This window comes from Pygocentrus nattereri, chromosome 4 (assembly GCF_015220715.1).
Source record: "Pygocentrus nattereri isolate fPygNat1 chromosome 4, fPygNat1.pri, whole genome shotgun sequence".
NCBI lineage: Eukaryota > Metazoa > Chordata > Actinopteri > Characiformes > Serrasalmidae > Pygocentrus > Pygocentrus nattereri.
The window spans coordinates 23,868,944-23,893,660 of record NC_051214.1 but is presented as its reverse complement, the minus strand read 5'-3'; the positions used below and the strand labels follow the sequence as shown (position 1 = coordinate 23,893,660).

The 24,717-nt window shown below is 40.9% G+C and overlaps 2 protein-coding genes across 4 annotated transcripts in view; both read right to left on the bottom strand.

Annotated features, from left to right (window-relative positions):
- The window catches only part of cnstb (consortin, connexin sorting protein b), a 29,963-nt gene extending 26,073 nt beyond the window's left edge, over window positions 1-3,890 (bottom strand). The window contains exons 1-2 of the mRNA XM_017718481.2: window positions 3,739-3,890; window positions 1,530-1,564 (exon numbers count right to left, since the gene is read on the bottom strand). The gene's annotated coding sequence lies outside the window, so the exon portion shown is untranslated. The remainder of the gene's footprint in view (window positions 1-1,529; window positions 1,565-3,738) is intronic.
- A 5,235-nt stretch (window positions 3,891-9,125) lies between these two features.
- The window catches only part of kif26bb (kinesin family member 26Bb), a 45,548-nt gene continuing 29,956 nt past the window's right edge, over window positions 9,126-24,717 (bottom strand). The window contains exons 8-15 of one of the 3 annotated variants that reach the window (XM_037538033.1): window positions 23,643-23,905; window positions 20,503-20,686; window positions 20,176-20,320; window positions 19,911-20,070; window positions 13,243-16,174; window positions 12,965-13,134; window positions 12,573-12,717; window positions 9,126-10,445 (exon numbers count right to left, since the gene is read on the bottom strand). In XM_037538033.1, coding sequence (XP_037393930.1) covers window positions 10,246-10,445; window positions 12,573-12,717; window positions 12,965-13,134; window positions 13,243-16,174; window positions 19,911-20,070; window positions 20,176-20,320; window positions 20,503-20,686; window positions 23,643-23,905 — 4,199 coding nt within the window. In that variant the 3' untranslated portion in view covers window positions 9,126-10,245. Of the gene's footprint in view, window positions 11,088-12,566; window positions 12,718-12,964; window positions 13,135-13,242; window positions 16,175-19,910; window positions 20,071-20,175; window positions 20,321-20,502; window positions 20,687-23,642; window positions 23,906-24,717 lie in introns of all 3 variants that reach the window. The other 2 variants (XM_037538032.1, XM_037538034.1) reach the window with 2 other exon arrangements.

Sequence of the window (24,717 nt, the reverse complement as noted above, 5' to 3'; positions counted from 1 at the left end):
CCCAGATAGTTTGTTAATAATCTGAACATCTGTAGACAGTCTATAGGGGACTGTAGTGGGCTATTTATATAAAATAAGACTGTTTTCTTGCGACAACAGTATGCCATGAGACCACGTTTGATGGACGTTTGGTGGACGTGTCCTTTATTGTTCATGCAATAACAGCTGACCTTTTCTAAGACTACTTGGGTTTGGTATAGTGTAGTGGGTAACACCCCTGCTTTATACGCTGTAGACTAGGACTAGGTCCTAGGTCCCCAAATATTGACACTTTGAGCACAATTTGGACATGTTCACTGTGAGGTGGACTCATGTGTGTTTCCAGTTTTTTCAGAGGACAGTAAATCTACACTGCTATACAAGCTGCACATTGACTACTTTGTTATATCCAATTACACTCAACTTTTTGCAAAACTGAAGTCAGCTTCTGCTTTGCCAGCTTTTTGTTTGAATTTTCCAGGTCCACCTTAAATGGTGCCTAAGGTACTAGAATGTCGCTAATTATGTAGCCAACTATTGCACCATTTGAGAATTTGAATAAGAAGCTGGTGATTGAGAAACTGACTTCAGTCTCACGACTTTTTAGTGTTTGACAGTTTCTCACTACAAATTAAACATATAAGGAAACCAGCTGGATTGATCAGAAATGCAAATAAGTCCATTTGTCTCCAAATTATTGATGATCCACCGCAGTCTTTCTCTGTGCCTTTTCGTTAGCTACTAGCTAAGTGAGATTGTTGTCAGCGTTGCTGTGAACAGCTTGGAAAGGGAGGGGTGAGGGAGGTGTATTCAGCTGACTGCAATCTGCAGCCTCACTACTACATGCCACTATATCTTGTTCCTTTAAACCGGAAAATCTCGAGAGACCAGAGTCTACTAGGCATGAACAGGCATGTTTACAACAGATGAAGCAAAGGTTAATTTTTTTGTTTTGGAGTACCTCTTTAAGCATGTAATCTAAAATGGCAATACATTCAAAGGGCTTTAATCACCAGTTCAAGCACCTACACATTGGTATTTGATTTAATCCAAGGGCTTTGCACGCAAGACCTGTCATTGCCGCACACCCAGTCTCACTGAGGATTTAACACAGAAGGCTGCTAGGAGTTGTGATCTTCTACAACCACATAATTAGTCTGATAAGGATGATTGTTAACTTCCCTTAAAGTTAATGCCAGTACTTCACTGGCAGCTGCAGAACGCCACGTAGTCTAATTCTGCATATCGCTGTTGTTGGAAGAAAACCATATAACTCCATTTTTGATGTTTTTCAGTTTTTGACATCATTTAAAAATACCCAGTGTCCTATACATTGTGTGCAAATTTCAATATGAATGGACCATCAGAAATTACCCAAAACTACTTGGAAAAAGTCTGGTTCCATTGACTTACATTAAAAGTAAAGTAGGTTTTTCCTTTACGTGTAAAGTTGTCATTCTGGAGTTACGAGGTTTTCTTCCAATAACAGTGATACAAAGCTTTAGGGAATCTTGCAGCTTGGACCATGTTTGGATTGTTCTGAGACATACCTGAGCTCCAGAGAGGCTTTTGACCAGCTGCTGAACTGTAATATAAAAGAGTGAGAGAACCACAGTGTTAATGAAAACCCACAGCTTAGCAACAAATGTCACAGCATTAAAGGAACCAAAGAACTTCTTATGAAAAAAGGCTTTATACTTTATAGAAATGTTTTATATTGTTGGGCTAGCTAAAATATTCCACTTTTACAAAGTGTATTAGGCAATTATGTAAATGTATATATTTATTTTAATCACTCACTAGAGTTTATGTTTGCAGATTATGCATGATGATATCACTGTCATGTGGGCATCGGACGGACATTTGGATTTGACCGATATTACAGAGTGATATTTGATGATGAATTAAATGTAGTACAACTGCTGAATGTCCACAATAATCAGATGAACCATGGAGGATACTGAGTTGTCACAGAATACAGTCCTATATTACAGAGGTCATTAATAGGTGGACCGCAGTCCGCATCTGGACCCAGACACTGTCCTATCCAGACCTGGACCTAGAACTGATAAACTGTGCAGAATTATTTAATTTTGGACAAAGTGGTCCCATTTTAATCAATGTAACTTTTCTAGTCATTACGGTACGCTCTTAGCCAGGAAACTCACAGACCAATCACATGCATTGTAAATATCACACTTGACGCTACTCAGTCAGATCTGTCTATTACGATGAGCGCTGAGACTCGAGTGAGTGACGCACACACAGGGGAGGGATGAGGCGAGAAACAGCAGTCAGAGAAGAAAGTGAGCCAGAGGGAAGTTATTTCACATTGTCTGCTCTAAAAAGAGAAAACTGACAATAAATGTTGTTGAAATATGACTGAGTTGTACTTTATTTGATTTGACATTCAGTTGGTGACTATAATGTTGATGTTGATATTCCTACTAGGCTACTTCAGTAAACAGTATATGGCACTGAATCATAATGCAAGGTAGACATTATGACGTTCCAGTCCTTTGCTTGATGAAATTTTCTCGAGCTGGACCTTACTGAATTTAAATGAAATACCCCTGTTATATTAAATTAATCTTGTCTTGGTGGCAAAAAAAAAATAACTAGATTGTGGCGCTACAACTAAGCCTCCCAAAGTCCACACTAGGGATACAATACTGGTATCTGGTATCGGCCTGATACCACGCTTATTTATTTCTGCTCATAAAAATACCAATTGGGAAAAGAAAAAAAAAATATATATATATATATCGCTGCTGTCGGATCAAAACTTCATATCTCCAAAATGTGGTAACTTTACAGGAGAAGGAAAAAACATAGTTTACTTTTAATGTAAGTCAGTGGAACCAGACTTTTTTCCAAATAATCTTGGGCCATTTCTGTTGGTCTGTTCATTAAGAAATTTACACACAATATAAAGAAAAACATGTATATTCAAATTATGTCAAAAACTGAAAATTGACAAAAATGGAGATACGAGGTTTTGTTCTGACAGCAGTGATATATGTATATGTATGTATTTATTTTTTTTTGTTTTTTTTATGTTAAATTCTGGGACAAAAACAACAACTGTACATTAAAATGCACAGAGGTGTCTTGTCTGTAGAGGACGTGTTCACCTATTTTCATTTGACTAGGGATACACAAACTATTGCATACGGTGGTAATCTGTGTTAATCATATGTTAGTCTTGCCCAAATATTTTTCAAATGATTTAGCCCAAATCGAAAAGTGTTAAGCTGTGTCTCATTCTGTCCTACATGAAAGACATCGGATATCGACATCAGAGCAGCCCTGAACATCACAGCCTCCTGCATTAGCACCTTCTGAATTTAGAGGCTGGAGCAGAAACACAGAAATCTTCTCACGCAGTCTTCTCACGCAGTTTCATCAGGTTGCTTCTTTATTCGGCTGCACAGCTTAAAATACTGTGAATCTGGAGCAGGTTCCTCTAAATACACGGCTGTAGTGACCGAGAGCAGGGCTGCCAGAGCTCTCAGGGAGGAGGAGGAGGAGGAGGAGGAGGACTGCTGAACTGAGCGTCATTACAGTGAAGCAGAAACAGCTGCTCACGTGTTCTCTGTTGACTCCCAGAGCAATTTACAGCCATTTTCTCTCCACGTTTAGACAACTGCCTAGACATACTGTTCACTAAGCCTAGCCAACATCTCTACACCCTGACACCCACATAAACAGCCAGGTCTCCCTCAGGCGCGGCGTCCAGTGCAGCGATGAGCTACTCACGTTTAAACCACGAGCCGGTGTCAGGAAAGGTGCTCTGCTCGGTGTCTGATCGCCTGTAATCCACTTGTTCTCTGTCTCCACGGCTGTAAAGCAGCACACTGACCTGGAATCAGCCTTCACAGCTGTGCAGATGTTTTCCAGGCTGTCAGTGGGCGGTCCTTTCTCCTTATGCTGCTGGTCATGGGGGTGTGTTAGTGCCACCTTCTGGTTCACTGGCGCACTGACAGTCAAACCCAGTTAGTGGGAAGCGGATGAGGAGCTCCACAGAGGGCTGAAGGGCCCTTTCTCAACACCTGTGATATTTTCGATGTTACTTTTGCATTCACTTTGTCTTAAGGTTCTATGTTCTAAGGTAAACACAATAATAATACACAATATCAATGAACTACGTGCTTAATTTTAACGGCTGTATTGTTCATCTACATACAACAAGCAATAAAGAAGTGAAAAAATAAATGTGGCATGTGATTCATTTCTGCTTGATTTTATTCTTCAAGCTTAGTCATCAACGGTGGTGGACAGTAACAAAGTAAATGTAAATAGTTTCTGTACTTAAGTAGTTTTTTCGTGTATCTGTACTTTACTCCACTACATTTCAAAGTCTAATATCTGACTTTTTCCTCCACTACATTTTGAGAAATCTGTCGTTCCTTTCAGTTTCTGTGTGTATAAAAACGTAACATGTCAAAACAAAAGAAGTGCAAAGTCAGAGCACCAATCAGGGCACAGCGGTCACTCTGTTTAGAGCTTGTTTTGACCTGTTGGTCATACCGACCCAGTGCAGCACACGGTTCAACGTCAGCGCATCAGCGTAAAATTTCGAGAGTCGCTTCAACATAAATGATGAACTAACCTAACTTTGTGTAAATAGAGCACAACATAGAAATATGTCCACATATGCAGTCGTGACTGATGCGGCTTTTTTCTGAATTTATACAAACACCATTTCATTTTATAGTAAATTAGTTTGGGCTGGTTTATGTTTATGAACAGAGACCTACAGATCAACATAGTAAAGGAAACTCATTTGTGATCCTGAGTTTAAAGCCAGTTTTTATTAAACTTAAACTTGGAACTAAGTTGTAAATAAATCTTAAACTGAAACTTTGCTTGTTTGTAAAAAGTGATTTCAGAGCCACTCGGTTCTCCCTGATGGAAACTGTTTACCTTCAGTGTTTTGTGCTTATGATCATTTTAATAGACGTCAGCGTCACTAATTAATGACGTTCTATTAAAAGACTGGTTTACCAAGAGAGACACTGGAGGACTTTCACCTAAAATGAGTTCATGAAGCGAGTCTTGTTATAAAATGATAACAGGACATCAGAGCCATAATGAATCTTTTATTTTTGATACTTTAGTACTTTTACTCAAGTGGAGGTCTAAAGGGAGGAACTTCTACTTTTACTGGAGTAATATTTTACCTTGGGTGTCTCTACTTTAACTCAGGTACATGGTTTGTGTACTTTGTCCACTTCTGGTCATTGGTGATGTCTTTATCATATTTCCAGCACCATTCAGTCTAAATGAAGGACAATAGCTGCAGGATGACTCATTAGATTCCAATACTTGTAGATAGGCATGATCTCACATAGGACTCCTTGCTTTTCTGTTTGGCCAAAATGTGCTGAGTCAAAATTATTGAGTGTCCTTCTTTCTGCCCCAGCCTCCAGTGAATGTGGTCTGGCTCTGTGGATGGAGACAGCCTTCTTAATCTGTTTATCGATCTTGCTGGTTTCAATAATGATTATGCCATTATTCCAGCATAACACGGCATAAAAGACTGCAGAAACAAGAGCAGACTGGTTGAAGACTTGCAGGAATTACTTCCATACACTGAATGACCTGAGCCACCCAAAGTATTTAGACAGATTTACCAGTTTATTAGTTTTATATACATGGCCCTTCATTCATTGACCATTTTATTAGAGACACCTACGATGTACCATGTAACTGTGGCTGCGGAATTTATCAGATCCCCTCTATCAGGTCCACCCAGGGGCACTATGAACCAGCCCTGGCTCCCCATCCCCACATACCTACCAATGAGCCAGTCCTCTCCCCATCCCACATCCCTACCAATGAACCAGCCCTGTCTCCCCATCCCCACATCCCTACCAATGAACCAGCCCTGTCTCCCCATCTCCGCATCCCTACCAATGATCCAGTCCTCTCCCCATCTCCACATCCCTAGCAATGAACCAGCCCTGTCTCCCCATCTCCACATCCCTACCAATGAACCAGCCCTGTCTCCCCATCTCCACATCCCTACCAATGAGCCAGTCCTCTCCCCATCTCCACATCCCTACCAATGAGCCAGTCCTCTCCCCATCTCCACATCCCTACAAATGAGCCAGCCCTGTCTCCCCATCTCCACATCCCTACCAATGAACCAGCCCTGTCTCCCCATCTCCACATCCCTACCAATGAGGCAGTCCTCTCCCCATCTCCACATCCCTACCAATGAACCAGCGCTGTCTCCCCATCTCCACATCCCTACCAATGAGCCAGTCCTCTCCCCATCTCCACATCCCTACCAATGAACCAGCCCTGTCTCCCCATCTCCACATCCCTACCAATGAGCCAGTCCTCTCCCCATCTCCACATCCCTACCAATGAACCAGCCCTGTCTCCCCATCTCCACATCCCTACCAATGAGGCAGTCCTCTCCCCATCTCCACATCCCTACCAATGAACCAGCCCTGTCTCCCCATCTCTACATCCCTACCAGTGAACCAGCCCTGTGTCCCCATCCCCATACCCCTACCAACAAACCAGCCGTGTCTCCCCAGGGCTTTTGTTATTTCAGTTAATTAATCCTACTGGATTTTTTAATTAAAAATTTAATTGAAAATAACATTAAAAATACATTTAAACTGTAAAAGCTGGCACTTAGCATTTAGGATGCACACATGCATGTCTGCAGTGTTATATTTTCAGGGTTGGTGTGGCCTGTGGTGGTGTGGCCCACAATCCCCCTAAAATGAGTCCACCAATGGAAAGAGCCATCATACAACTGACAGAGTAGCCTTCCAACCAAAATTATCCAGCCACAAGTGATCATGCAGTCAGACAGTCCACAGCAAGGACTAAAGAATGCCTTATGTAAATGGTACATTGAAAATGACCAAATATAGTCATCAATTGTACACCTACAAGCAGTACAAATAAGTTAAGTATGTCCAATAAAGCACCTAATGAGTATATCAGTAAATGTCTTCATTAGGCAGAGGGAGCTTAGTGCTTTTGAGGACCACCACCATTCGCTGATGTCTTTCAGACGATGAGCTGCTGATGATGTAGACTAATAGAACCATTCACTTCTGCAATCATACACTAGGTTAAATACTGACCTTTGGTGTTTAATCTCAGTGTCAAAATGTTTGCAGGCACCTACTTATCCAACTTTCTTCTGAAATCAAAGATAGTTTGTCTCCTTTTGCTGCACTAGATGTTAATACATTGCTGTGAGGATTTGTGATATAGTATGGTACACAAACATTGTATTTGATGATCACAAAACAGTTTTCCCCAGGTGGCCTTTCTTCTGAAGAAGTTCATTCTCTGTAGCAGGTGTAGGAACTACAATCTGCAGGAAGATAGATCTCAGGACCAAGGTGACCACACATCTACTCACCAACCACCCACCTAAGGGCCTAAAAAGCAACAATTAAATGTAGACCTAAACACACAGTTTGAAAAAGGGGTTTATCCTTGTGCTCACACTTCTGCACCTTAATTGGGATATTTCAGTGTCCCATTACTGCAAACATGTCACCAAATGAAAAACCCCTAAAATAAACCACTGAAACCAGGAAACAATATATGACAGAGAAATTGATCAGATGATAAATCCCTTCAGTAAAGAAATATCTGAGGGCAACAAAGCCATTTGTGGAGGGTCTGTAACTGGTAATAAAGGCAAATGGGGAAAAAATCCATTACTTTATAAACTCACTTTATTATGCACTCTTAAAAAAGATGATTCTTCAAATATTCTTTATTAAAGGCAATGTTTCTATTTAGATCCATGAGTCCTATTTAGAACCATTTCTTGCTTAAATAGTTCTTTGCACAGCAAAATGGTTTTTCAGATTGATGGAGAATGTGTTATATAGTTCTACTTGGACCTTTTTGAAAACGGTTCCATATAGCACCAAACAGCGTTCTTCTATTGTTACTTGACATCGTAACAATACACTCTTACAAATACGTTTCTTCAAGGGTTCTTAGTAGAAACATGAACACTCAAAGAATGGTGAATGTGTTGTATATGGTTCTAAACAACCTTTTTGAAAAGGGTTCTGCTGTCATTACAAGATCGAGCTTATAGTAATAGAGCAGAGGTCACTAACAGGCGGACCTGGACCTATAACTGATAAACTATGGAGAATTATTTCATTTCAGAGTCAAAACTTCTGAAATATTTACATTTACAGCATTTTGCAGACGCTCTTATCCAGAGCAACTTACAATGTGCTGATTTTACACCGGTAGGCCAAGGTGGTGTTGGGAGTCTTGCCCAAGGACTCTTATTGGTATAGTGTTGGGTGCTTGCCCTGGTGAGGGATTTAACTCATCTACAGTGTAGGAAGCAGAGGTGTTACCCACTACACTACACTAACCACTGATGACTGAATTGTAATTTATTTAATTTGATATTCAGTTGTCGACTGTATAAGATGTTGATATTCCTACTAGGCTACTTCAGTAAACAGTATATGGCACTGAATCATAATGCAAGTTAGACATGATGATGTTCCGACCTTTGCTTGAGGAAATTTTCTCTGACCGGACCTTACTGAATTTTAATTAAAGACCCCTGTAACAGAGGAACCCTTTTTGGTACTATATAAAACCGTTTTCAAAAAGGTTCTACTTAGAACCATACACAACACATTCTCCATCAATCTGAAAAGCAATGTGACCATGCAAAGAACCTTTTAACTTAATCTGTGTCTCTCTGGATTTAAAGTACAGGAGAGGAAAAGAATAATATATGCTCACATCTGCAGTTCACTGTTAGCCCAGGGGGAAAATGCTAAATGAGCCCAAATGTAGGAACTGGAGCAGAAAGGGACAAAGGCTGCTCTAGAAGAAAAGCAACTGTAGGGTCTTAATGAGTGCTGTAATGACTCTTACTTTACAACAGACCTTTAGTTCTCCTGAGTGAACTCCATACAGCTGCCTTCCCTAACCTCGCCTCAGATGAGTAATATTCCCTTTGACAGCACAACAAGCTGGTCAGTTGAGTCATTCTGTATGTTGGAAGAAGTTTACAGTGAACTTTGACAGTTAAAAATAACATTTCTCAACATTTCTGTCATAACTTTTCTGTATTAACTGTAAACCACACATGCAAAACTGGTTAATGAAGCAACAAAATGAATGAATCAATGAAGCATTTTAATGAAAAGAAGTCCAACTCTTAGTATTCACAGAAATGAAGTGAGTCTGTATGAGCCAATGCTGAGATGTGTTTACTACGTTGTTTATTAGTGTATATAAGACTGATCAAGGGATTGCTACAGTACATCTACATTTGCTTTACATGTAATGTCCACATGTAATGAATAAGACCAGTAAGATATTTTGCTTTGAAAACATTAACATAAAACATTTCTTCGAAAAGTGAATTTGCATTTTATAAAAGCCTCGTACAGACATTTCTGTTGACCATCAGCCTTGGTTGCCCTTTAGGTAACAGACAAGGATGCATCGTCATAGTAATTCAATGTTAGTAATGTTGTTAGTGTGGCTGTGGCGGCAGCTCAGGAGCTGAGGCATTTGTAAACTCATTTTATTGGTCAGCTTGACTCAGGACCTCCATCTGTCAAGTTCATTTGTAGCGCCGCACTCCAATATGTTGCTCTGACCCATATCCAAGCCTAAGCTGTCGCCAAAACAGCAATTTGTTGTTCAGATCTGATTAGCACCAATGAACTCAACCTAAGGACATTTATGGTAATTTAGAGGCATGTTTGATAGTGTTGCATCAATAACAGTTCTGTACATTATCAAAAAGAAATAGATTTTAATTGAAACATGCTGTACACTGCAAAAAATGACATCTCGCCAAGTGAAATTCTAGTCTATGCATCTAATACTTTTCATTTTGAGATTGTTGTAGGCTTATTTAACTCACTTCTATACACCGGGCAAGTGTGTGCTCACTGCCCCTAGTGTGTGTGTTCACTAGTGTGTATGTGGTGTTTCACTTCACGGATGGGTTAAATGCGGAGGTGGAATTTCCCTGGTTGTGGGATCAAAAAAGTATCACTTAAAATTCTAACTATGTTGGCAGGTATTTTTTGCCTTTTTAATATCTTTGAATTTTCTGCCAATATAGTGAGATATTTAGACTAAAATCACAGTAAAAAGGAATATAAATAAGGTAAATAATCTTATAATAAGCTCACAAAAATCTCAAAATGAGAAATGTTGCTTTATTGACTAGACTTAAGATAATTTCACTTGCCAAGGTGTCATGTGGCACACTATTCAGTGCTATATCCCTATGAACCCTTTATATTCCACAGTTGGCCGGCAGCGTTTCTTTTGCCTGCGCTTTGGTGTGGCATCAAAAGAGGTAACCATCATGACAAGTGCCTTGCAGCGGCTCACTTGGCTCTCGAGCCGCTCTGTGACCAACTCTAGTGCCTCTAAGTGTTCCAAGGAGTCCACTTCAAAGGTTTGCCAGAGATCAACTGTAAAGTCCAGAGCAAAAATGAATTACAAAATGAAATCATTAACAAAAGCAGCAACCCCCTTTAGTTAAAAGGATATACATCTTCCACTCACACACACAACTCTAGATGTTCTAGTTCTAATGTTATTGTTTACAGTGTAATTAAACAAGCAAATTATTAAAAAGTACACACTTGCCCAAGTCAGAGTAATAAGAGTCTCAGCTTCAGAAGCTCCACCCACACATACATGGAGAGTCTAATATTTATAGCAAGCTAAGTTGGCCTCAACTATCAGGATTTTGTCGGTTCCATTCTGATTGGCTACCTGCACATCAATGTCCATGCACTTTAATGCGAAGTGGGTTTTATCATTCCAACGGAAAACATGCTTTGCACACAGTGACAACACAAGCCTTTAGGAGATAGATGTAGATCTAGTCGCTAGATTTAAAGCTCTCTGCATCAATTTTTTTCTTTGAGGAGGCTCCCAAGTGGCTCAAGCATTGCCTTATCATTGGGAAATCACAAGTTTGATCTCTAGCAATGCCACAGCCATTTGTTGCCGGGAGTCTAAAAGAGCATAATAAGCCTCTCTCTGCAGGAAGAGATGGCCCTTCTTCTCCCCACATCACTCAGCAAGATGCCAGCCAATGCGGACATCTGTTGGATAATGTAAAAGGATTGACAGTCAGCGTTCTTCTCCAAGCAAGTTCAGCTGTGGAACGATGTTACATTAGTGGCAGTTCAAAAACATGGTGCTTCACGTGACACAGGAAGAACTAGCCTTCACACACCCAGCATTGGTAGTACTGTGAGGTTTGGGGGAGATATAACTCACATGTAGAATTAGACATTAGCCACTTAAACCTACCCCTTCATTTTACGTGTCCACATCTAGTGATAAGGTGTCCTGATTTTTGTTGAGATAGAGAGGTAGGGTGAAGTGTTAGGGCTACATTACCCTCCAAACAGAGGTTTTTCAGAGACACACTCCAAACCGTGTTACAAGAAAAAAAGAAAAATCGGCAAGATGGCTGCGAAGAGACCGCACAGATGTAACGCACGTATGTAAGAATTTTCTCTCTTAATAATTATGATAACCATTGTATTATCTTAGTGTACTGTTGTTTCAATTATAGTCCTTTCTTCATAACAAGCATAAAAAATACAAGTCCTCTTCCTCCTTAAATAGTGCAGTACTTTTGATGCCTGAGGCACCAGAATACACCTGCTGTTCCATTTAAAGTGGAATGGGAAATTTAGCTAGCTAGCAACTGAGACATCAGCATAGTTCTTTGATTTTTTTAGGTGAAGAAGCTGGAAAATAGCTGACTTTAGCTTCATATCACCGTAGAATTAAAGGGTGGGCAATAATAAATAAGTCTTGCAGCCCCCCTCTTTAAAAGCATATGATGCTCTAAATGTAACTAAAGCCCAGCAGTGAGGTTGCTGAACTATACCCTCCTCTGCTATACAGAACAGTGCTAATAGCCTGTTAATGAAGGAATGTTCTTTTTTTTATTTGAGGGTCCCATTTCGTGGGGCAAGATTTCAACTCAGTTCCAAGAAGCAAGGTGACACTTGAGAACAAGGGGTAAGGGTAAAAATGAGAAATGGAACTGGGCATTTCAAGCAATTATTAGCTCTTAAGCAAGACATCCTTATGTTTCGTCCAACACACATACAAATTTGTTTCCCACAGGTTTTTTTGCTAAAGGCCAGTCTATGGTTGGTTCTTAAGTATGACAGTCAAACCACCCCTTCCTGTCAAAGTAGGCGGTCTTGGCTATGGTTAGCTGTAAAACACACCAGAACTTCTGACAATAGGTATAATTTTTGGCGTAATCTGAGAATGAGCTAACCAAGAGCTACTCTTTGCATTATGTTGAAATTTCATGATTAATGGACCAATCAGAATTGGTCTGAAGTTCCTTGGAAAAAAATTCTTGTTACATTAACTTTTTCCCTCACTTGCAAAGTTTCCATTCTGAAGATATGAGGTTTTGTTCCAACAGTGACAATATGTTTTAGTATACATAATGACAGGTAGTAATTGTTAAACACATTTTCACAGCTAATCGGTAAATGAAACACAAACGTAAACAAAATGGAATTCTAAAATGACACATCAACACTCACACTCACGAGTCCATTTTCCTGGGTCCACCATGAGATGCTGTTTGGCTAGTTCCAGCTCTCTCTTTAGGGCATTGTACTTGTCCCTCACCTCTGCAATCCTCTGTTGTCGATGCTCCAGGAATTTCAGCTTGGCACTGAAGCAGACCACACTCTGACAGCATGGCCAACATAAGGGAGATGCTCGATTAACCATAGCCAAGTAAAATATTTGCCAGATTTGAACTGAAATGGAAACTGACTTCTTTGGCCATTCCAGCACTAAAATTTGGCCATACATCGAATTCATCATCACCTTCTCAGGGGGTATTTATAGTTGCCAGTTCATGGCATTAGCAAAGCGCCATATGGATAGATTCATCACATGACAGCCAATTTTACATTTTTAGCCTGAATGTTACCTTGTTTCCTGCCTTTCCTCTCTTCTGCAAGCCATCCACATTGTCAATCTCATAGACCTTAATTTCATATGAATCTGAGTTACTCCGATCTACCCAGCGTATTTTGGAACCACTTCCAGACCTCCTTAAAGACAAGAGGGTGTCCTGCGATGGACGCCTCTGATAGGATCCTATGAATGAAAAAAAGTAACCCAAAAAATAATAAATGAAAAAAGCACTTTAAATGAACTCCAACTAGCATCTTGAGAATAAAGGCTTTCACTCCGTAGATAATTTACCTATATTATTCCTTTTCTTAGAGCTTCTGGCACCCTTTGCAGTATTGAAGAAGCAGCTCTGATCGCTAATGGAGTCATGTATTGAAGTGCTACTGCATGTGGCTTCACTGTCCCTCATCATGCTCTCATAGCCACTACTGAGCACACTGTTGCGGTTGTATAGCAAGGCTGTCTTACACATGGCAGGGGGAAGTTCCCCACTTAGGACACTGGTGTTATCACTGGCATGCCCACTGCAGTGGCTGGGTTTACGTGGGGCTGTGATCCTACTGTACGGTGATGGTAAAGTGTGAGTCAGCCCTTTCATTTTTGTTTTTGACACTTTAAGTTCATCAATTTCCAGACTACCTAGGCTAGAGCTTGAGAGAGAGTCTCCACTTGCTCTAAGAAGCTCAATCCGTCCATTCAGCACTCTGCTGGGAGATTTAAATGAGACAGAAGCTTTCCCCTGCTTTCGAGATAAAGACTGAGTGGACCATGAAATCTGTTTTATGGAGAGCCCATCAGGAGAGAGGCTTGAACTTCTATTGATTGAGTGTCTGGCAGATTTGGGGGATGAACATGAATTCTTGGGGCAAGTTTCTGATATCTTGCAGACTTTTGGACTGGACAGTTTGCTTTCAGTTGATATTTTTGATTGAATTGGTTTGGACTGACGGCTTGTGCCACTTCCAATAGCATCATACATGGGGAAAAACCTTGGAACTCTCCTGAAGCTGCGACCAGTCCGGGACACAGTAAGGTCATCATCAAAAACGTCACTCAAACCAGTTGAAGTCGCACTTTTCACCTGTGCCAATGCATAATCTCCATCCAAACTTGCTTTAGAGTCTAAAGTCATGCAATGCCCTTGCTCGAGATGTCTTTTACTGACTCTTGGTGAGGTACAAAAACTTCCCAATCTTGCTGAAGATCCCTGAGTGAACACAATATTACTTTCCTCAAAGAATCGTAAATCAGAGCTCTCTAAACGTGATCTACCTAGGGATCGTTGTCTGTTTGCTAACTGCTCCAACTTTGCACTGAACAACTTACTGCTTTCTTCAACAGGGGATTTAGGGTTAGTCTTGTTGAGCATATTGTCTGAATTTGGTCGGTCACACTCTTGACAGCGGGTTGCTGTAGGTTGTACATGTCTTTGCTTTTTCTTAGTGGCTCTATTCCTATCTGATACTTGACCTGAAGACATTGATTCACTATCTTCTCCCCATTCCATGTGACCTAGCTGGACATGGCGTTGTTTCCTTTCTAGTGTTGATCTTGGGCTAAAGGGATTCATACAGTGATAAAGAGAGTCCTGGGAATCATACTGCTTGTCTAGACTGTACAGGTCTCTTGTACATTTGCTCTTTCCAAGGGCTGAGTAACTACTGGCTAGATTTTCTGGTATTTCCATACTAAAATCAGCTAATATCCTTTGATGCACTGGAGAAAAGTCACCATTTATCTCTCTAGAAAGCTGGCCGATACCTTGATTACACTTTCTTTTAGTAACTTTCTGCTCTGGTCCATTGTCACATGAGTACTCCTTGAATCTCAGGACCTCATGTTCAGAAGTGGAGGCAAACGTAGCCTCAGAGACATCCTTTTCGATATTTTGTGACTTTTCTGACATAGCAACAGGAGAAGACGCGTCATCGACCTGTGAGCTGACCACAAGGTTTTGAACTGCAGGTAATACCAATGAGGCCTCACAGGATTGACCTAAAGCTTGAACTTGAGATGCAGAGTTATCTGCAGTTTTCTCCTCTCCTACACTACTTATGATCCTCACAGGTTGAGAGCCTGATGGCAAACTTTCAAGAGAATGGGAGTCAGTTATACCAGCTGCTTGTGCAGCCTTGTCTTTATTAACTGCCCTATTGATTGTTACTTCCTCAACCACAGAATATATAAGCTCATCATGTCCATTCAGATCCAGCGGCTGCTGAACTGTCACGGTGATAGTGGCCTTCATTTGCCTTTGGTTCTCTATGGGAAATTGCGGAATACCTTCACCTAAGGTAATAGGAAGTGATACTGGGGATCCCAGGCCAACAGAGAAGGAAGAGGATGAACTTTTACCCACAGGTGAGATCCGAACCTCAGAGGGCATGGTGAAGTTGTCTGATGACCTTCCTTCCACTAGCATGTCCATTGATTCAGCAAGGCTGTGGGATCCAGTTGCTTGTTCATCTTGCACAGAGCTACTAACAATGTCAAGTCTCGGTGAAGAAAAGATAATTTTTTTAGCAATTTTGGCTTGACCAGCATGCCTACAAGGTATTTCTTCAATTTTCTTCACAGGTGTATCTCTCTGAAGAGGATGTCGCATTTCCTTCTCATTACTCTCGTTTTTATTTGAAGATCCTTGAATCTCTGGTTGTCCAGTAGAGATCTTGGTAGCTTTGCTTAAGAGAGGTTCGGATTTGGTCACAGTATTTGTATTTGTAGTCTGTTCTTTGCAAGAATACATGCCAACTGTATCGCTTCCATCTATACATCCCAGTCGATTCTGCAGTTCAGCAAAGGTGTTGCATTTGAGACACTCTAAATCAGGTATATTGGATTCTGATGTTTTTTGTTGACTGGACTGCTTTTTTGTCTCCTTTTTCAGTGTACAGGGAGAAATGGGCTTTAATAGTTCACAACGCTTTAAAATGGAAGACCCCTTCAAGTCAATCTTATTCCTTTGTAAAGAGGGAATTATTGGCACAAACTCTTGACTCCCCTTGACTTCTTCATCAACAAGGACACAGCCATTTGGATCCACACAAATGACAGTGTCACTTGATTTGTCACTCCTAGAGTGGTCCTCCAAATCATCAAAAAGGTTAAGTGAAGAGAGATCGTGGTCTAATGTACTTGCAGAGCGAAATGCTCTTAGCCTGGTAGAGTTGTTCACTTTTTCTTTTCCTGAGCTTCTCCCTCCAGGTGAGCTTGAAGAAGATTTCTAATAATGAAAGGAACATTAATATCAGTGTGTTTTTTGAAGAGAATGACTTGAAAAGTCAAAACAGCAATGAAGTATATGTACATTTTTCAGGGTCAAGGAAAAACACTGCAAACATTTACCAAAAAATTTACACTGATCAATCCATACAATCTTACTCCATATCTTGCATGTCTACATTTGATATTTAGTGCAAGTCCTAAGGGTTTCTTGAGAGATACATGTTGTTTCAGACCCACAGGGTTGAGCTTCTCACAGTGACATCTAGATTTTTTCAGATCTGATGTAAGAATGTAGCTTGATTTTCTGCTATGTTTCAAAGATGGTGGTCTACCAGGTCTTGCATGGTTGTTAGGAGTCCCATAAGAACTGAAAGTTCCCCCAGGCCATCAGGCTGCTGAACAACAAGTAGTGCTGGTGTATCGGTCAATGGGCCTGTCACTACAGCTCTGAATCATCATCATGATGATCTCCATGGACAATCTACACCTCATCCACACCTCAAACAGACTCACTCTGATCTTACTGTAACTTCTATCTAGCAAATTAGCATCTCATATATCTACCTCAGACTTACAAACTGCACATACAGAAATGTGTACAACTGTACATATCATAGTCTTTATTTCATTTCTTATTACTGTGCCAAACTGTACATTGGAAATTGGTGTATATTAGTGTGTTAATTGTGCATACATGTATATATTTAAACTCTAATATGCACGTATATGTTTAATTATTTCATTCATATATATATATATATATATATATATATAAAATCATCATCATCATCATCGTCGTTGACTGCTTAATCCAGATAGGGTTGTGGTAGCAGTTGAGAGAGCAGAGAATCCCAGATGACCCTGTCCCCTGCAACTTCCTCCAGCTCATTCCCAGCGACCCCAAGCTACTCCCAGGCTGACTTGTTCCATAGGTGGCGTCCTATCACAGTACCACGCTGGAATTCATTGAGCTCCTGACAGCGACCCATTTTTCCCATTTTTTCACTAATGTTTGTAGAAGCAGTCTGCAGGCCTAGGTGCTTGGTTTTATACACCTGTGGCCATGGAAATGATTCGAACACCTGAATTCATTGGATGGGTGAGTGAATACTTTTGGCAATATGGTGTGTGTTTGTGTGTATATATATATATATATATATATATATATATATATATTCCAGTGCTTTTTTCCACTTATTCCCCTTTGACTTTTCCCTTCCATTAACGTGTGTATTGTTTAATATCTAATCTTCTCAGAAACATCTCCTTTAATCATTACACCGATCCAGCATAACATTGTGACCAACTCATTGTTTCTATGCTCATTGTCCATTTTTTCAGCTCCACTTACTGTATAAGAGCACTTTGTAGTTCTACAGTTACAGACTGTAGTCCATCTGTTTCTCTGATACTTTGTTAGCCTTTTCTCCTGTTCTTCAGTGGTCAGGACCCCTATAGACCCTCACAGAGTAGGTGTTATTTGGGTGGTGGATCATTCTCTGCACTGCAGTGGTGTTAGTGTGTGCGTGTTGCGCTGGTCTGAGTGGATCAGACACAGCAGTGCTGCTGGAGATTTTAACCACTCAGTGTCATTGCTGGACTGAGAATAGTCCACTGACCAAAAATATCCAGCCAACAGCGTCCTGTGACCACTGATGAAGGACTAGAGGATGACCAACACAAACTGTGCAGCAGCAGATGAGCTGTCGTCTCTGACTTTACATCTACAAGGTGGACTGACAAGGTAGGAGTGTCTAATAGAGTGGACAGTGTATAAAAACTCCAGCAGCACTGTTCTGTCTGATCCGCTCATACCAGCACAACACACCAACACATCACCACCACATCAGTGTTACTGTAGTGATAAGAATGATCCACCACCCAAATAGTACCTGCTCTGTGAGGGTCCATGGGGGTCCTGACCACTGAAGAACAGGGTAACAAAGTATCAGTGAAACAGATGGACTACAGTCTGTAACTGTAGAACTACAAAGTGCACATATAGAGTAAGTGGAGCTGATAAAATGGACAATGAGTGTAGAAACAAGGAGGTGGTCATAAAGTTATGCCTGATTGAAGTATATGGGACCATGGGTACTTTCAAATTATGTCAAAAACTGAAAACAGACAAAAGGACCCCCATGGACCCTCACAGAGCAGGTACTATTTGGGTGGTGGATCATTCTCAGCAGTGCAGTAACACTGATGTGGTGGTGGTGTCTTAGTGTGTGTTGTACTGGTATGAGTGGATCAGACACAGTAGTGCTTCTGGAGTTTTTAAACACTGTGTCCACTCACTGTCCACTCTATTAGACACTCCCACCTTGTCAGTCCACCTTGTAGATGTAAAGTCAGAGACATTAGCTCATCTGCTGCTGCACAGTTTGTGTTGGTCATCCTGTAGTCCTTCATCAGTGGTCACAGGACACTTTTGGCTGGATATTTTTGGTTGGTGGACTATTCTCAGTCCAGCAGCGACACTGAGGTGTTTAAAAACTCCAGCAGCACTGCTGTGTCTGATTCACTAAAACTTAGTGTGTGTTGCGCAGATCAGCATTACTGCAGTGCTGAGAATGTTCCACCACCCAAATAGTACCTGCTCTGTGAGGGTCCATGGGGGTCCTGACCACTGAAGAACAGGGTAAAAGGGGGCTAACAAAGTATCAGAGAAACAGATGGACTACAGTCTGTAACTGTAGAACTACAAAGTGCTCCTATAGAGTAAGTGGAGCTGATGAAATGGACAATGAGTGTAGAAACAAGGAGGTGGTCAGAATGTTATGCCTGATCATTTTATATGTATATATATGCACAGGAGAGGGCTTGTCACAATTGGCCCCTCCCAGTCCTGTCCATGTGCGTTTTTGTTTTGGTTTTGTAACTCCGCCCCTGATTGTTTTCACCTGTCCCTCGTTATCCCTGTGTATTTAAGCCCTGTGTTTGCCCTTTGTTTTCGCTGGTCGTTGTTTGCTCATTGTGTTTGTGCTGTTTGAAGCACTGTTTTGGTTTGAGTCTGTTATTTGTCACGTCTGAACCCCAATCTTTCCGTATTGGCTCAATGACCCTGGACCGTTACGACCCTGATTTTGGATTTGCCCTCAATAAAAGTCGCTTACACACATGCGTCCGCTACCTCGCTCCTCGTTACAGGGCTATGCACCTAAGATACTCACTATCGCACCTGTGTAAATAAATTGATTTGATTCTTTTGTCATAAGTTTTGTGAATTTCAGTGCTTTTTTTCCACTTATTTTCCTTTGGCTTTCCCCTTCTCTACACGTGTGTATTGTTTATTATCTTATCTCCTCAGAAATATTGCCTTTAGTCATTATAGATACACGAGAAAGAAATTTGCAAGGTAGCTTCGGTGTGTTTGAGTAGTTTCTTGTACAAATGTTTATGTCTCTTTCAAGGGGAACACGATGTCAGCGGTACCTTTCGGAACAGCCTTTTTTTGCAGAATATAGCTGTAACTTGTTGGTTTTAAAATTGTAAGGATGGAAAAGTTAAAGTTGCAGTATTTAGGGTGACCAAAGCACAAAAGTAAAGAGCAGACAAAATAAATGCTTAGTGTTGGAGGCTTTCATGTAATTTTTTGTATTACGTTATACGTTTATTACGTTATACGTGTATTACGTGTAATACGTTTCCTGCTTTTTTTGACACTGAAAAATATATAACATATACGAAAATAATGCAGGCCTTTATGTCTTAAGAAACATTAAAGGACGCACCCTTGTCTTCTTCTGTAATCTTCGAATCTGAGACACGATCTGGATGGTGCAGAGAGTCTCTGAGATGTCTTCAAGTGAAGTGGAAACATGGGCTATGATGGCAGTGCAGCAGTTGACGTTGTTCAGAGACTCTTGCATCAGCATGGCCAGTTTGCTTCCCCTGTAACAAAAAACAACGCAAAAGGTTGCTAACAAATCTTGTTTGCCATATAAGGTTAATAAAGCATGAGATTTCTTTAAGTGAATAAAATATTTGCTAACATACTTGTTGGGAACATGTTTATGCCTGTTCAACTTGGCCATAATGACATTTCCAAGGTCAACAAGACAGACAGCTGTATTGTTCTTATTCCTCTCTCTTGTACAGCTACCTAAGTCAATTAGGCTCAGCTTGCTTTGGTCCACATTCACTGGGAAAGGTTTTGAGAGAAACACATAGAGCAATAGAATGGTTAATTGTCCACAGATAGTCTCTTTAAAAAGAATCAAATAACCAATAATTATACAGAGTTTGAGTTTCAGATTATAATTATAATCAGACTGTCATTTGTCTGCATGGAGAAGTGGAAGTGACATAAGCAATGCTACTAACTTCCAGACTTGCTGCTGCTCTCTATGTGTTGCTGGCAGATGTGAAGGGTGTAGAACATGTGGCAATGATGCTGGAATGCTTCTCTGCACCCTGTCACGCCTGAGCTCCGAGAGGCCAGGGCTGCATCCAGTAGAAAAGCTGCTCTCTCTGCTGTAGGAGCACTTAGCACACTGTTGTTGCGGAGCTGAAATGAAATTTTGACAATGTAATTACCATTAATTAAGAAGGCTTTTTAAATTGGTGGTAATACATACATTCATGAGGATCTAATTAATTTTAAATGATGTTTGGTTCTTTATAAATATTCAAATGCATGAGGACATACATGAATTATGCACGCATCTCTAAATTTACTGGCAGTCCGTCATATGTTATGCATTAATGTTTCTGACATGTCATAATGATATATATATAATACAAATATAATATATTTGTATTATATATATTATATATTATATAGTATTATATATATATTATTTGTATTATATATTATATATTATATAATATTATATATATATTATATTATATATATATATAAGACAAACACTGATAATTTGGAGACGAACTGACTTATTTGCATTCATAAGCACTCTGAATATTTTCCTGATATGTTTAATGGTGCCTCAGGCACCATTTAAGGTGGAACAAGTAAACTTGAACAAGAATCTGGCGAACAAGAAGCTGACTTCAGCCTCATAAAAAGTCAAATGTTAAGAGGCATTTTATAAGAAACTGCTCTACTTTTGCGGAAAGTTTCCTGCCAGAGATGCGAAAAAAGCAGCTATAGCTGAGCTAAAGCTTAAATCAGAGCAAAGTAAGTCTTGATTTGCAATATATTTTTTAGCCTATACTAGGACATTAACACATACTGATACACATTTACAGCCAAGATGGTGAAATGTTACTTCAATAAAATGGACATGAAATGTTGTGGCTCCCTGTGGCTGTGGCATCACCAGGGATCAAACTCTAATAGGGTGACCAGATTTGGGTTTCTGAAAAGGAGGACACCTTTTTTTTTGGGGGGGGGGCATTGAAATGACATGGTCTGTGTAAAAATATAAAACATATGTACACCAACAAAAACATACACTGACATTTTTTGAGTGCAATAATTAAGTGATAGACTAAGTAAAAAAAAGAATGATAAAAAAAAAGAAAAGGCTCCTCTTCAGTCCTGAAAAAAAAGGCTCCTCTTCAGCCCTCCTCCTCTTGCGGGGTGTATTTGTCAGAAGACTGCATGTCTTTCAACAGTTTACCCATTAAGTAGGTATGAAAATCTTTGCAGGTCATGTTCCTGAAATTGTACTGGGTGCACAAAATCCCTTTCAGTGAATCCACAGACATGCGATTCCTCTCCTTCGTCCACTGCGCTTACATCAGTGAAAAGATGCGCTCCACATTTGCATCGTGGGCAGGTATGGCAAAAAAAACTGTACCATCTTGAGCAGCTCTGAATGAAAATCAACACTTTTTGACCTTTCAAATAATTTGTTCCACCTCTGATGTGCTTGTAGATCATTGAATTCTGCACCATTTTTCTCAATGAATTTCTTGAGATTTCTTGGTGACCTGATCAAAGCACTTTGCATCATCAACTTCGACTCCCTTTTCAGCCAGGTTCTTGATGCAGGCCTCTACATCATTCCAGTCTGGAATTTCACTCAGATCCATCCACATAAAAGTGGAGAACTCCTCCATGGGTGCCATCCATTTCTGAAGGTAGTCGAGACATGAACTGTACAGGCCCTGAACCTGAGCCCTGAAATGGTCACACCTTTGCCCATATTCATCCTTCTGCTTTTGAGCCAACATACTCTTGACGTTGAGAGGCATGAAGTTGTTCATCTTGCGCTCATGAAGCAAGCTCTGGACCATGTTCAGAATCCTCTTCACCTCCACAACAGAGTTATCCTCCCTCTCCATCTCTTGAATATTGGACTGAAACACTGACATCAGTGAATGCATGTGCCACAGGTAAAACCCTTCTTTTGCTGTGTGTCTTTTATGTACTGAGCAATGGTGTCAGCTGATTCATTTGGGGTGCTTTTGATTTCAATTCATTTGCTTTGCACACCACCATTCTCGTAATACTGGATCAGCAGAGGGAACCGTTTTACTGCTCCATGGTTGCTGCCATCAGTGGAGACAACCACAGTAGGGAATACCTTGAAGTGCTTCTAAAGCAACGTCAACAGAATGGGGGGCTATCAGGGAATTTACAGTGGCTGAGAATGTTTGAGCTGTTGGGGAGTCTGTGAAAGCCTTCCTTAACAAGTCCATTGACCTGCAGCTTTCGTGGTGCTTAACTGTATGAAAAGCAAAGCTGCCTTCTGCTGCAGTGACGGCTACACTGTCTGCCTTCTGTGACTTTAGCCGAAGAGCTCTCGCCCCGGCTGCTTTCTGCTTTGTTGAATTGACTGCACCTGCAGGTCGCTGGAACTTTATTTGCCAGACACATAAGTGCCCGCCTTACACGTCAAGCACTCCGCCTCATACGGATCACGACCCTGGAACGGGGATTTTTCTTTAACTCCTCCGTAAACGTACTTTCGTTTCGGCATTGCCGCAGAACCGGCGGACACACACGTGCTTTCGCGTGTAAACGCTCGGGGGGGAGACCGGCAAGCCCACCCTTTCTTCTTCACACACACTCAATGCAAAGTAGATGGATTTGAGGAGAAGGGCGTGGCTAATTTGCGACACAGAGAAACCTGGAATGGAGCGGAGCGGAGCGGGAATTCTAATCACAGAGCACTCGACATGTATTTAGTTTGAGGCCGACGAACAAAATCCGGACGATTTTGAAATTCACCCGGACATTTTTTTTAGGTCTCAAAAGTAGGACATGTCCGGGACGTCTGGTCACCCTGACTCTAATGGTAGGGTCCATGCTTAGATGGTTGTGCCACTCAGGAGCCCAAAAATGGCCCTTCTTAACATTTGGGTTGCGACCCCTGAGCTAGCTAGATATCTAATTGCATTGCTTTATTGCTGTAGCTGGAACAGGCTCTCAGATGTGATGCTATTGTGTGTAAGCTATTAAAAAGCATCGCTTTAAAAAACATTGTACCAATACAGTGACCAGCAGTCACTGCTCACCACTAAGTCACAAACAGTCACTGCATTTGAAACCCCACCTGTGTTCCACAGACAGGGTCGTCCAGGAGGTAAACATTTGGCTTATGGGTGTCCTTGCAGTCCCCTGACTCAACATCAGACAGTAAGTCCCTGATGACCTCAGTCTCCGCGCACACCTCCACAGCTGACACAGAAACGGAGATATTTGCCCACGTCCTGTCCTTCTTTTTGTTAATGAGCTTGAAAAGCCAAGAGATGGCACAAGGGATGATTCCAAGACTCGGTGAGCAATCATCACGCCCGATCATTGTGTAAGAAGTTCCTGCAAATAACGGAGAGAGCGAGAGAGAGATGGCTTCTTAATGTGGGAGAAGACAGAAGCACAGGCCATCTTTTAAATTATTTGTCAGTTATCTCAGCATCTATTTCTGAATTCGCCCATTTCGAGTCTCAAAAGCTCCAAAAAGGCACTAAAATACACGTTTATGGCTTCTGCTTTTGTGGACTCAGTTCACATATGATATAAAACAAAAATGCCATACAATGTCACCTCCAATTACATGCAAGCCACTATTATTCATACATGACTGCAATCTAGTTTAAAAGATTTATAACCTCTGGCTGTGAGCCAGGAGCTTTTACAGGCGGGCAGAAAATTCAATTAGTTAACAGCCAATGACGTAATGCTCCAAGCTGCGAGGACGAATTGTTTTCACAATTTTCGGTGGACAATTATTAATAACCTGCTAAGTGGATGACCCCCGACGACCTCCGGTATAGAGACCACCCCAAAGATAGGACGACATTAACGTACATCCATTAAGAGTCACCCCAAGTCACTTCCATCGGCATTCGCAAGCAAGGCGGCTGAATCTCAGCCTCTTTGTGTTGAAAGGGTGAGTGGCACACAGTGCTATAAAAACACTCGCAATATATAATTGATTAATCGAGTTTTATTCCTCCAAAGGGTGAACGATGAAATAGAGGTCGAAAGCACAGCACTTAAACACTTAAACACAAACAGTATGTCTTGGAAACAGAGCAGAGAAAAGGGCAGTTCTTTCATAGTAAATCAAGTTACTGGAGGGCAGCTTTCAGCAAAGGGTTTTGATATAGTATACAGCTTGGCACTTA